This window comes from Stegostoma tigrinum, chromosome 36 (genome assembly GCF_030684315.1).
Source record: "Stegostoma tigrinum isolate sSteTig4 chromosome 36, sSteTig4.hap1, whole genome shotgun sequence".
NCBI classification, from domain to species: domain Eukaryota; kingdom Metazoa; phylum Chordata; class Chondrichthyes; order Orectolobiformes; family Stegostomatidae; genus Stegostoma; species Stegostoma tigrinum.
This window is the reverse complement of record NC_081389.1, coordinates 9,584,406-9,599,167: the sequence shown is the minus strand read 5'-3', so window position 1 is coordinate 9,599,167 and position 14,762 is coordinate 9,584,406. Positions and strand designations below refer to the sequence as shown.

At 43.5% G+C, this 14,762-nt stretch overlaps 1 protein-coding gene across 21 annotated transcripts in view; it reads right to left on the bottom strand.

Moving 5' to 3' along the window:
* Positions 1–14,762, bottom strand: part of LOC125446813 (tropomyosin alpha-1 chain) — a 36,484-nt gene that overhangs the window by 4,910 nt on the left and 16,812 nt on the right. For 7 of the 21 annotated variants that reach the window (XM_048520672.2, XM_048520683.2, XM_048520665.2 and 4 more), the window contains 5 exons: positions 11,520–11,637; positions 10,347–10,417; positions 9,218–9,293; positions 8,403–8,465; positions 8,237–8,306 (listed from right to left, as the gene is read on the bottom strand). In XM_048520672.2, the coding sequence (XP_048376629.1) occupies positions 8,237–8,306; positions 8,403–8,465; positions 9,218–9,293; positions 10,347–10,417; positions 11,520–11,637 (398 nt within the window). Of the gene's footprint in view, positions 1–4,497; positions 4,714–7,459; positions 7,543–8,236; positions 8,307–8,402; positions 8,466–9,217; positions 9,294–9,889; positions 9,966–10,346; positions 10,418–11,519; positions 11,638–14,762 lie in introns of those variants that run through there. The other 14 variants (XM_048520675.2, XM_048520668.2, XM_048520667.2 and 11 more) reach the window with 5 other exon arrangements.

The window sequence follows — 14,762 nt, the reverse complement described above, 5'->3', positions numbered from 1 at the left end:
TGACATCCAATCGGTCAACATAGAATTCTTGGTGACAGAAGAGTTAAATCATTGATATGTACAGCATGCAAACAGACCAGTGAATCCAACCCATACCTACTGACCAGATATCCTACATTAATCTAGTCCCATTCGGCCCGTATCCCTCTAAACTCTTACTATTCATGTACCATCCTGATGCCTTTTAAACATTGTAATTGTACCAGCCTCCAACAACTCTACAAAGTCAAAATAAACCGAGATAGCAAAATAGATTTTCTGACGTTTGGAATAGTTAGCCAGGTAAAGCAAGTCGCAGAAACACTGGGACTGTTCCAAATATATCAAAGTAACCAACATCAATGCACTAGGATGGATGGCTATTCACTGTTTCTGACAAGATAAACTAGAGTGACTGTATGTTAGAAACAAAAACTAAAAATTATTCAAAAGAAAGACAAGAGGCTTTAAGTGAATTATATGCAAACTCAAGGGGTTAATTCTATCAACTAAGCACATGCCTTTGTCACTGGGAGTGAGTGCAGAAAGAGGACAGCTGCAATTACACGTAGTTATCTCGGACCTGAGCTCATTTCCAACAATCATCACAGGGCCACTGAATTACTTGTGATCTTTGCAGCAACATAGCACTTACTGGCAGGAATAGCCTCTTCTAGCTTGATGTCTTGTTACCCAAGAAATACTTGCCATTGAGGAAGGACAGTGAGGGGACACCAGACTGATTCCTGGGATGATAAGGTTTGTTGTATGAGGAGAGATTAGACTGACTGAGCTAGAGTTTAGAAGAACAAAAGGGAATTTGAGGTGTACAAAATGATAAGAGGATAGAGTGGACAGCTAGAGACTTTTCTCCCCCCCTCGGATGGAGGTAGCTATTCCGAGGGGACATAGTTTTAAAGTGAGCAGAGGTAGATATAGGGGAGATGTCAGAGGTAAGTTCTTTACACAGAGTGGTAGGGGCATGGAATGCATTGCCGAGGAGGGTAGTGGATGTGGCCTCATCAGGGGCATTTAAGTGGCTATTAGATAGCCATTTGGATGATAGTATAAAGGTGGGGTGGAGGCTAGATAGACCTTAGGTTTAGGGTAAAAGTTCAGCACAACATTGTGGGCAGAAGGGCCTGTACTGTTCGATGTTCTATCTCATTGAAACAAAAATTCTGACATTACTGGACAGACTAGATATAGACATGACACTCCCCCCTTGCTTGTTGCCCCCCCCCCCCTCCAGGTGAGGGGTTTGTCTAGAACAAAAGATCACGGTTTCAGGATAGAGGGTTTGAACTGCCATGAGGAGAAATTTCTTCAGAAGGGTGAACTGGTGGAATTCTCTATCGCATAAAGCAGTGGAGGCAAAGTATATTTAATAAATAAAAAGGTAAGGTCACAACCGTCCCAAGGGACCACAGAGAGAGAGAGAGACAACTGGAGGTGGTTTAACCCGAGGGTCACCATGCCTCAGGTGAGGAGAGAGATTGAGAAGTCTTCATGATAACTGCAGCTACTATAGAAATTGAACCCACCTTGTTAGGATTACTTTGCATTGCAAACCAGCCAACTGAGCTAGCCCACCCCCACCGATATTAAGAAATAGATTTCTAGACGCTAGAAGCATTAGGTGCAGGGGGAGAGAACAGAAGTATGGCTGAGAGGTGCATGATCAGTCATGATCAATACTGAGACTGGGGAGGTGACGGCCAAGTGATATTACCACTGGAATATTAATCCAGAGACCCAGGTAATGATCTGGGGACCTGGGTTCGAATCTAACCATGGCAGATGATGGAATTTGTATTCACAAATTCTGAAACTAAGTCTAATGGTGACCATGAATCTATTGCCGATGTTGGAGAAACCCGTTTGGTTTACTAATGTTCTTCAGGGAAGGAAACTGCCATCCTTAAAGCTTTTCACTGGACTTAGGTACATGTGACTCCAGACCCACAGCAATGTGGTTGACTCTTAACTGCCCTCTGGGTAATAAACTTTGGCCTAGCTAACAATAACCAAAACCAAAACAAAAGCAGGAACAATGGACCAAATAGCCTACTCTTGCTTCTTTATGTCTGTCTTTAATCTTGCTGTCTTCAGTCAATCCCAATCCTCTCGAAGGTTCAAGCAAATGAGAATATGAAAGAGGTTTGCATTTGTAAATGACTCACAGCACCAATTTGTTCAAATTGTTGAACCTGTGGACCATAGACCAGGAAGCACAGCAAGTGAGGTCACCTCTGGGACTGAACTACACTGACTTGGAGGACAGACTCAGACATCAGACAATCCAGGGCTCAAACTGAAAAGCAGCTGAAACAACTGGAAATTCCAACTTATCTTCCAAAAAGAGAAAAACCCTACAAGTAAATTAAATAAAGTAAATGCAGAACGAAAATCATATCATTATGAAAAAGTATTAGTTTTCATGTTGTACCCTTCATCAAAAGTGTAAGACCATGTATCTGTGCTGACCTGGTGTGGACTCCATCACAAATGCCAGCACACCCACTGTTTCCCATATTAAAATTCTTAAAAGGAAGTCCAATGGTTATCTGCAACTTGGGAGTCCTGGTGCATTTTAAAGCATGGTTTCCTTCAAGCTGTGAACTTATGAACATTCGTTTCTTGCAAAACGTCAACAGAAGCACTTTTCACAACAATCCAATCAGTGGACCCATTGCAACAGATCAATGACCAATGGTTTGGAATTAGATGGTGGAATGTGCAGGGAGTTGAGGAAGGCTATGTAGACTGATACCGAATCATAAACCGTGTAAACAAGGACACAGCCAGAGAAAGGATCAGCTTTATTAGAGCGACACAGACACACGTGCATGCAGTCCAAGCTAGAGGATCTCCGACTCCCTAGATGTGTGTCAAAAATCTTGTTTAGCTTCAAACTTACATGTCTTTCATTCCTACATGAATGATTCTTAGCGTGAGTGAACAGTCCACACTCCCAATTATTAAATGATCTCTAGCCAAAGCTGTGGTGTATGCACTTATCAAAGGCAGAGAGCGGGTGGTCCAGGTGAAGCAGCAATTTACTTGAACTTCACTCAATCCAATTGACTGTATTCGCTGCTCACAACGCGGTCTCCTCGACACAGGGGAGACGAGGCACAGACTGGGTGACCGCATTGTGGAACACCCATGTCCCTTCCCCACACACAAAAAAAAATTGACCCCGAGGTTCTGGTTGCTGGTCATTTTGACACACAGTGTTCCCTGGCTGACATCTCTATCTGAGGCTTAGTGCAGTGGTCCAGGAAAGCTCAGCACAACCTGGAAGAACCGTCTCTCATTTATCACTTGGGGATCATGCAGCTTTCGGGACTCAATGTCAAGTTCCATAGTTTTCGGGCCTGAGCGCCTTCTCCCATGCCCTTACCCCAACAGCCACACACCAGGCTTTCATCACTGCCAACCCATTTTCACCCACTGATGGTCCTCATTAGTAACGTTTTTCTCCTCAGGCCACCATTATCCATTCCTTTGTCTGCCCAATTGCTGTTTTCTCTCTCTTTGGGCAACATCTTCACCTATCGTTTACTCCTTTTGAAAACCCCTGCCACACACACACACACACACTCTTCCATTGTCAGCACATGTACCAAGCTTTTCTTAACTACAGTCAGTTCTGAAGAAGCATCACTTGACCCAAAACATTAACTCCACTTTCTCTCCACAAACGCTGTAAGACCTGCTGAGTTTCTCCAGCTATTTCTGTTTTTCCATTAGCCACTTGCCCTCATCAAACACAATGAGAATGGATAGATTTACCTGAGGGATGGACTTCACTTTACTAGTAATTCCAATACTGCATTTACAGCAGAAACAGGGCATTCAGCGCAACTGGTTACTGCTCCATATCAATTTCACGTAACTTTCACTGGCTCAGCATTTGGACTCAAGGGATCATCCTTGGGATAATTTGGATACTTTGATTGCTATTTTACAAGAAGAGGAACTAAGGAAAGTCTGGGAAAAAGTGATACATTGAGGTTAAATATCCTTTCTCAATCTGTTGCAGACTAAACTAGTTTGAAGCTTATCATAGATACACATTTCTTAAATGCAGATCTGTTTTCAAACTAAAATACAACATTTAATTTTTAGTTTCAACTATAGTTGTTTGCAGTCCATTTCTTCGGAACATTACTTCATTTGAGAGCTTTGTAAATAATGTCTTCAAATTTAGTCAACACCCCTCTTAAAAAGAGAGTGTCATGGCTTATCTTTCAATTGTTGGCAACTTGAGTAATTGAATTGTGTACTCTGAACAAAGAAAGATCACTAGCCAAATCCAACACTACACCAATTCATGTGGTTTTTCAAGTCCAAATTCAATGCTGACGAAACGTACGTGCGCACGCGCACACGTGTGGAAATATAAGAGGCAGCAGCCACAAACAAATTCTTTCCAGTGTAAAGCATTACCTCAGCTTTATTTTTCAAAATTGCAGCTCAGTAATAAATTAAAGAAGTGGCAGAAGGATGCAGTTCATCTATAAAGGTGTTTATTTTACATTTAGGCTATGAGGAGAGACACTGTACAATAAAGAGAGTGACTGATGTTACTGAAAGCCTGAAATAGCTGCTAGATGACAGCTAGAGCTAGAGATTCAGCCCATTGAAAAACTTGAGTGAAGAAGGATTCAGAAACAACAAAAGCCAGCGGATTGGAGATGTCTTTGGCATTGCAATGAAGCAGTTTATCTGCATAAGAAAGAGGTACAAAAATCAACAAAAAAAAAATTAGAGAAACAGATGAAAGCAGAAGGCAAAAGAAAACATGCTAAACATGAGAGCAAAGAATGAATTCTAACAACTTTGGTCAGCTTCTGATTTGAAGTTCAGGAGAAAAATCATGCCATGCTGAAGGTTTTGGAAGAACAATGTTTTCCAGGTTACGAAGGACCAGCTCTATTTCACTTTGCAAAAGCTGGCTAATTTGCCTTGGGAAATGTTTAATACATTTTAAATGAAGTACTTCCATAGGTCCATTCTCAGCTTGATCTGGCCTAGCAGAGGTCAAAGATGCCAAAACCCCTTCAGTACAGAAGATGGACTAGTCTATAATGAAACAGGCCACGAAGAAAAAAAATGTCTAATTTCATCATTTCACCTCCCTTTCACACTTGAGCCTCTCCCATGTTCCTGTGTACACTTCCCTGCAATGTTCCACCACTAGAGCCACAAATTCCACAATGCACTGTTCTGTAGGAGAAGCTAGGGGAAAGAGCTTGATTCTCATCCACAGGTGAGCCCTCAAACAAAGTGCAAGCTTTCCAGCAGCGCAAAAGAACACACAGTTTGTCACAAGCATGGAAGAGCTGGATCATTACTAAGGTGTGCCCTGCACATGGAAATGTAATTTAGTTGTTGATTAATGCCAATTTAAACTGACAAACCATTGTAATCCACCATCTTCACACAGTCAGAGACTGAGAAAAGTCAAAATACTAGTAACCACGCAAATTTGTTCTCCAAGCATCTTAATGGCTACTTTCTACAAACATGACCATTTAAAAGTAAGGGATGGGAACACTTCAAATGGGGAGAAAGAGCAAGAGCTAAAATGAGCAGTATGTTCAGCCTGCAATTTGAGCAGAGATGGATACTCGTTCCTTTCCTGCTGTTGTTTCATGTTTTATTCCTATTCATGTTGTTCAGTGATGTTATTACACATCTCTGGAGTGGGTGGAACTTGAACCCAGGCCTCTTGGCCACAGGTAGCGACACCGCCACTACACTGCAAGAACTCCAATGGTCCCCCCTCCCGAGGGCACATATAATTGGGTAGCCTTGTCAATGAGCTAGTACAGGCACAGGAGGTTGATTGGCCTCCTTCAGTGCCTCATGGCTCTACGACGGGCCTCCTCAACTAAGGCCGCCTTGCATCGCCAGTTGCAAGGTGATGCCACGTCCTTCGACTGTATTAGGCATCACCTGGGTGTGGCACAGCAGTCCCTGCGAGGGAGAGCGGGCGTGCGAGGGAGAGCGGGCGCGCGAGATAGTTGGGCCAAGGTGGTGCAGACTTCACTGGGCTCCGCTTCCCCTAGGCCCTCTCAGAGACCAGCTGAATATTTTGTTTTTGATCTTGCCCTGTGCTTGGGCCCACACCTCGCCCCGCATTCACCGGGGATAACCACCTGATTGCTTCACTAACCCTGACCACGGAGGTCAAGCACCTCGAAACAAGACCAAACCTTTTCAGCTCTGTACCATTTACTTCTAGATGGAATGCGGGTGGTACAAGGCATCAACTTGGGCCCATTCCCTGGGAATTCCAAAATGTTGATGGGCCTCATTTATAACTGAGTGTCAAAGCATCAATTTTAGATGACTCTGGCTTTTAGAAGGCTGTGTGTTCGAGGTCATAGACTCCAAACCCATAAAATGAACAGATTTGTTGAATTCAATGTAATAGTTTGTCATAGTGGGATTTGATCTCATGACGTCTGGGTTAATAGGTTGGTTCCATCGCTTCTGTACATGTAATTGCTTTCCTAGAATTGGAAAGTGAAAACAGACCCTCCAACAAGAATTCATTTCACTAAATGATCATTCAAACAGCTAATTTAAAATGTGTTTCATTTGAAACGGACCAGTGTTGACTGAAGTAGATACAGTACATATGTTTGGGAGAGAAACCATCACCAAATGGAAAACTTGCTGGTATGTTTCAGATGAAATTTCATTTTTAAATTTAGTGCAAGAAATGTTAGTGCAAGAAAGATGCATTACTGTGCTGAAAAGGAGGAAAGCAAAGACACTCAAGGGGATAGTGCAGTCAGCAGGGATAAGAACAGTAATGAAAGGTAGGAGTTTTTGAACAACATATTGATTAGTTCAATAGAAGAGAAATCTGAAATTACAGCTAGAGAACAAACCTTATTCTTTTGATTTTTGATTCAGTCTTTGGGCAAGACTATCTTTCCCAAAGCTAATGAATCCACACATTAAAGATAGGACAGAGTTAATATGGTGAGGCGCACACAGGTAAAAACTAACCAACATTTCTGGTTTGCATTCCTTGATTATTGCTTTGGGCGGGAGGCGGGGGTAATTGTTCCATATTTTTATGCACTCCCAAACAGAGCAAACAAACAGCAGAATTGAATATGTTTAGAAGGAAAACTGAACCAACAATTTAAATGGTGAGCACTTATGTACAATATGATCGGATACTGGTTTAAACAGGTACTATTAAGCAAGAAGCAAACTTGCATTTTTTAAACATGGACATTCTCATGTGAAGACCAGCAAAACCAGTACAGTTTGTTGAGTATATAAATATTAGTGCACAGCAAATTAAGTGCAGTTAAGAGTCAAGGACAGGAATATAGAGAAAGAAATTCTTAGCTAAGAATTAGTTTTAGGGATTCAGGAAGTGCAGTATGAGGAAGTTTATTTGGAACGTCATGGTGCACAGATGCAAACAGGCACAAAGATAAAAGAATTACATTGATGTCATATCGTTGAGAGCATGGTCCAGTTCCTCGCTGATCGCCTTGTACTTTAACTTCTGAGCATACAATTCATCTACAGAGGCAGAGGCAGGAGGTGTGAAGGCAAGGTGAATGTGATGACAGACAGGAGATGAAAGATCATCGCATCCCGATACAGACAGGACAGCGGCCAAAAGGAAGAGACAAACAGATGTACAGCCAAACAAAAATGAGATGAAAGAGGAAGAAAGAATCAGTAAGAGGGAAATGAACCAATCTGCCTCTTCATGCAGAAAAGGCGTCTTGCCTTTAGGTGAGCAAGCAAACAGTTTGTCAATCTTACAGGTAAACAAAGTCTCCAATTACAATAGCCTCCTTTGGGATACATGCGCTTTATAGAGAACTCCTCGCTGCTCACAGAGATCCAGCACATTCATATCTGAATGACACAAGAAATCTCACAGCTATGAAGATTGGCCACTAGGGAGAACATGGCAGAGTGTATCTTTGTTCAATCACTTTTCAATGTTAAATAAACTTCATTAAATGCAAAACTGAGAGCGTGAGAGAGAGCGCACGCAAGACAGTGAGAGTTAGAAAGAGACAGCTAGATAGAGAATGAAAGAAAACTGTGACAGAGAAAAAGAGACAATAAATAAAATAAAACAAAACCAAAAATCAATCCAGGCCACTTAAGTTACGCCTTGTGTATACTTCTGGTCATAAACCAACAGTACTAAAGGGGGTTATTAGCCATAGGGTATTTGGGAAGTGATGGACAATCATACCTTCCAAGTCATCAATGGATTTTTCCAACTTGGTGACAGATCTCTCTGCAAACTCAGCACGTGTCTCAGCCTGAAATCATCAACAACAAAAAGATTTCAGAGATTTGGGGCCAGTTGCTCAAAGACTATGCTGAAATCCCAAAACCAGGTGGGATACTTCACTCACCTCCTTCAGTTTGTCACTCAGGACTTTGATTTCCTCCTCATACTTGTCTTCCTTTTGCGAATACTGAGAACAGTATGGGGTGGGGGGAGGGGGGGAAAGAGAAAGAAGACTCGAATCAGCAAGGGACAAGCTAATAAATTCCGACAGATGAAAAACCATCAACAGAATTCTCATCACTTCCATCTGCCAACCACCCACAAATCTCCTGAACGGGAAACATTTGATGGGACGCTAGGTACAAGTGCTCATAAAGAGCTTGTAATACTTGTGAAGGTTTAGGTAATTATTACAAATATTCACTTTATATTTATTCACCATGGAACTACCACAAGAGCTAGTCTGAGATGGTGGGCCAAAAGGCTGTACAGTTCAAAGGCGACCATGAAACCCTCAATATTAGTTGCAAAAGCCCATCTGTACGCCGTCCTTCAGGGAAGGAAATCCGCAATCCTCATGCAATCTGATCTACATGTGACCCCAGACCCACAGTAAAGAGGGACTCTTAACTGGCCTTTGTAAAAGCCTTAACCAAGAAACTCCATTCAGGGATGGCCCAACTTTGACCTCGCCAGCAACACTCAAAAAAATGAAGCAGATATAAATAAGAATTTCAGTCTTACAATTAACTCTCCCAAATCTGTTGGACCATAGGACTCTAGAAGCCAGAATCTCCTAGATTTTAAGAGTGGTTATACATTATAGCCATGTAACCCAAGGAGAGTTTGGATATTGCAGTTAAGACAAAAATCGATCATTGTTTTTCTTATAATGGTTAACGCTTTTGATATCAAAGTGGAACTTTCAGCCTCTCCTACCTTCTCAGCCTGAGCCTCCAGTGACTTCAGGTTGTTGGTCACAGTTTTCAACTCTTCTTCAAGCTCAGCAGATTTACTGTTTTAAGTCAGAACAGAGAAAAAAAAGGAGGGAAAAAGGAAAACAAAAGAACAGGGTGGGGAACAGGGGCGGGGGGGGGGAGAGAGAGAGAGAGAAAAAGAAAGAAAAGAGAAAGAACGAAAGAAATAGACAAAACAACATGAGAGAGTGAAAGAGAAAGCAGAAAGAAAAATATAGAGGAGATTTAACAAAATAGTTCTTGCAGTGTGCACAAAAAGGTGACCTTAAAGCAGCTGATGCCTTCAGAAATTGACTCCAGTTTAAAATGTTTCAATTCACTCCTCACCAAGAAAGTGTGAAACAACTTCAAGAATCCTTTGCCAAAGGAAAGCGAGTTTGTAAACTCTTTTCTTCTTAAAAGAAAAGAATCAACTGCTTGTAGGCCACAGCTGAAGGAAACGAAATGAGATAAACAAGATAAAGTCAAGACTGAAAGTCCAACAGCAGAATGCTGGATGGGCAGCAGAGGGGAAGAATGAGCTAAATCTTTCCTAAACACCATGGCACAACCCATTCCACACCAGAAGTGTTTAGATAGCACACAGCAGTGTGAGCAAGCAAGGTGAGGCCAAAAAGTGTATTAATTCCAGTACCTTGCTTTCTGCTGCCGCTAAAGATTTCAAGGTTTGGTCCATTACTCTAACCTCCTCTTCCATCTGGCGAGAACGACTAACAGATCATGCGAAATGCACATGGCCACACAGTAATGTGCAATGAAAGCATGCAGTGAAGAAGAGATAACATGTTAAAACAAAAACCCAACAGACACAGCCATGGACATTTCACATCTGGATGTGTTTCATTCGTGCCTTAATTCTTTGAATACAGGATTTAGTGGAAATCTATGTTTTCTAATGATTCATTGCCAGAAAGGTTACATTAGAAATGATATTTTTCCATAAAACACAATGACATTTGCAGTCACTATACTCAAAGACTTAATTCTTCCAAGTTGCTTTGCATGACATGTTTATAAGCAGGTTTTAATGCTTGGCTTTTAAAGCATGTTTAGTTTCACAGACAATGCCCAGCAGTGCAAATTATACATACGATTCAGAGAGTTCTGCTCGCTCCTCAGTCCTCTCCAGGTCACTCTCAATAATCACCAGCTTACGTGCAACCTGTGGATGTACAACGTAACAGTGAGTTTCATCCGATGCAGGAGACATTATAACATGAGCTCGTCTCACCTTGGGGACAGGGTCTGGCAAGTTTGGTGAAACAGAAGCTTATAATGTGCCCACTTACAAATGGCCCCACAATGAGGTGCCCATTGTGTCCAAGCTAGCTCATTGTCAGAAGTCACACGACACCAGGTTTTTGATCAACAGGTTGATTTGAAATCACAAGCTTTTGGAGCACAGCCCCTTCATCCACTTCACCCGATGAAGGAACAGTTTCCTGCTGGTCTATGACCTGGTATTGTGAAACTTCTGACTTTGTACACCCAGCCCAACACCTCCACATCATGACTCATTGTGCCTGCGTTATGTTGTCACGCCCAATGAGCCCTAACCATTCATTCATGATTAAACAGTTCCACTTCTATTACCCTTCAGAGAGTTATTGTTGAATCTGATTCCACTCCTCTTTCGGGCAGTGGGCTCCAGATCATGATAACTCACTGCAGTCGCGATCTCAGCTCCTGTCCAGTCGGTTCTTCAATGCCAGTTAGTGTCCTACTTTGCAACAGATGTATAATTGTGTGCTCACTCACGTCTTGAAAATACAAGCCTAACAGACCAAACAACTAGCCAGCAAAAAAAGTTACACTAACATCCAAAACTGTCCAAAGGATCAACAGGTCAATCATTGGCTTGTTGCTGCTGGGACCAGGGTTAGTATCTAACTCAGGTTACTGGGATACCAGGGACATGCAGGCTAGATGGATCAGCCACAGGAAACATGAGGTTAGAGGGATGGGAAGTGGGTTGGATTGTGTGCAAAGGCAAATGGGCCAAATGGCCTCTTTCTGCTCTGTAGGGATTCTATGAAAGCTAGCACTCCCCCCACCCCTTCTAAAAATATTCCACATGTCAGAAGGATACACAAAACAGGCAAATGGAAAAATATCATGTGCTTTTTAGGATGGGCATTCTCAAACTGAGAACAGATTTGAGAAATAATGAACTCTAAATTTCCTTCATTTCAACTGCAAGGTTATGAAGCTTTCAGCCCTGGCATCATGATTCTCTCAGAAGTGGAATCACACGAAGGACCAACCTCTTCATATTTGCGGTCAGCCTCCTCTGCAATGTGCTTGGCCTCCTTAAGCTGGATCTCCTGCAGTTCCATCTTCTCCTCGTCCTTCTGGGCTCTGTTCTCAATGACCTTCATGCCTCTGTAGGAGGAAGGAGGGGTAAAAAATAGCATGGATGAGCACAAAGCTACAATACATTCCCATCATTGGTGCCATCGTGCAATTATCAAACTCTCCTGATGCCCGATACCAATCATTTTGCCAACGCAACTTTTGGAAGATGTTTCCATTTCATTTCCAGGATGTCTCCTTATCTTGGTTTTGATGCGACATTGGGGAAAAATTAATGGGTCTTTGGGCAAGGTGTGTCAGCAGATCCCAACCCCACTTCAGTTAGTGGATCTGAACCATGGTTTTCAACGGTCTCAAACTTCATTATTAATCTTCCCCATTGAGCAGGGGAGTCAACACAATACTTTTTAACTTCCTCCTTCATACAGGGCAGAAAAAATAAAATCAAAAGATTGAATATATCAGTAAAACTATCATTGCACAATATTCAGCACCATAAACAACATCTCAGATACTGAAGCAGTCCACGTTAAAATGCAACAAAACCCAGACAAAAATCCAGGCTTGAGCTGACAAGTGGCAAGTAACATTCACACTACACAAATGCCAGGCTATGACCATCTCCAACAAGAAATAATCTAACCACTACCCCTTGATGTTCAACAGAATTACCATCACCGAATCCCCCATTATCAACATCTTTGGGGGTTATCAATGACCAGAAACTCAACTGGACTCATTACAAACACTGACCATAAGGGCAAGTCAGAGGCTAGGAATACTGCAGTGTCTAACTCACCTCCTGACTCTTCAAAGCCTGTCCACCATCTACAAGGCATAAGTCAGGAGTGTGATGGAATATGAGCCACTTGCCTGGATAGGTGCAGTTCCAGCAACACAAGAAGTCTGGCATCATCCAGAGCAAAGCAGCCCACTTGACTGGCACGAAATTCACTTCCTCCACAACCAAAATGCTCAGTAGCAGCAGTGTGTACAATCTACAAGATGTACTGCAGAAATTCAAAGATCCTCAGACTGTACCTTCCAAACCTATGACCACTTCCACCTAGAAGGACAAGGGCAGCAGATACATGGGAACACCACGACCTGCAAGTTCCCCTCCAATGCATTCACCATCCTGACTTGGAAATATATTGCTGTTCTTTCAATATCGCTGGGTAGAACCCTAGAATTCCCTCCACTGGCATTGTAGATCTACCTATAACACGTGGACTGGAACCATTCAAAAAGGGAGCTCACCAGTACCACCTTCTCAACAGTAACTAGGGATGGGCAATAAATGCTGGCCCAGGCAGCAACACGTCTCTGAGTGAATAAATAAAAGGGACGGTGATCAAAGTTGGGCCTTTTCTCATAACTTGGCCTAATGTCAGCCATTTCAACCCTAGCAGCCAGCTCTATATGGTGGGGTCCTTCGTGCCTCTGTAGGAGAAAGGAGGGAGAAAAATAGCACATACATTCCCATCACTGGCAACATTGTGCAATCATCAAACCAACATTTCATACAACATTGCTCAGCACATGTTCTTGGGACAAAGTGGTTAAAAGTAATTAACCCCTAGGATGTACCAACAGTTGGACAGGTTAACTGCACGGACAGGGTTGAGGCATATCTTTATTGCTCACTTTCACGTCAGCAAGCATAGCCATTAGAATTAAAGAAAACATATCATGTTTTCTGAAACAAACTTCAATACCAAGGCTATCCAGATGTCCAAGTTCTTTAAGGACCGCAACTTTCCCCCCACAGTGATCGAGAACGCCCTTGACCGCGTCTCCCGCATTTCCCGCGACACATCCCTCACACCCCGCCCCCGCCACAACCACCCCAAGAGGATCCCCCTCGTTCTCACACACCACCCTACCAACCTCCGGATACAACGCATTATCCTCCGACACTTCCGCCATCTACAATCCGACCCCACCACCCAAGACATTTTTCCATCCCCTCCCCTGTCTGCTTTCCGGAGAGACCACTCTCTCCGTGACTCCCTTGTTCGCTCCACACTGCCCTCCAACCCCACCACACCCGGCACCTTCCCCTGCAACCGCAAGAAATGCTACACTTGTCCCCACACCTCCTCCCTCACCCCCATCCCAGGCCCCAAGATGACATTCCACATCAAGCAGAGGTTCACCTGCACATCTGCCAATGTGGTATACTGCATCCACTGTACCCGGTGCGGCTTCCTCTACATTGGGGAAACCAAGCGGAGGCTTGGGGACCGCTTTGCAGAACACCTCCGCTCAGTTCGCAAAAAACAACTGCACCTCCCAGTCGCAAACCACTTCCACTCCCCCTCCCATTCTCTTGATGACATGTCCATCATGGGCCTCCTGCACTGCCACAATGATGCCACCCGAAGGTTGCAGGAACAGCAACTCATATTCCGCCTGGGAACCCTGCAGCCATATGGTATCAATGTGGACTTCACCAGTTTCAAAATCTCCCCTTCCCCTACTGCATCCCTCAACCAGCCCAGTCCGACCCCTCCCCCCACTGCACCACACAACCAGCCCAGCTCTTCCCCCCCACCCACTGCATCCCAAAACCAGTCCAACCTGTCTCTGCCTCCCTAACCGGTTCTTCCTCTCACCCATCCCTTCCTCCCACCCCAAGCCGCACCCCCCGCCACCTACTAACCTCATCCCACCTCCTTGACCTGTCCGTCTTCCCCGGACTGACCTATCCCCTCCCTACCTCCCCACCTACACTCTCTCCACCTATCTTCTTTACTCTCCATCTTCGGTCCGCCTCCCCCTCTCTCCCTATTTATTCCAGTTCCCTCCCCCCATCCCCCTCTCTGATGAAGGGTCCAGGCCCGAAACGTCAGCTTTTGCGCTCCTGAGATGCTGCTTGGCCTGCTGTGTTCATCCAGCCTCACATTTTATTATCTTGGAATTCTCCAGCATCTGCAGTTCCCATTATCTCTGATTCAATACCAAGGCTGATGCTTTCAGAATCACGGCAGCAGATTGGGACGGTTAAAAATGGCTTCAAAAGATAGTTTCTGAAGATTTATTTAATAATGATGCAACCTCTAAGCATTGAGCTACAAAAGCAATGTGTCCAAAAACAGGCAGTGATATACCACTCCAACATCCTTCCCTCTTTTCAATGTTATCTTCACTTCCAAATGCTGTTCTGATCCCAAAATGACCATTCCTGTTCC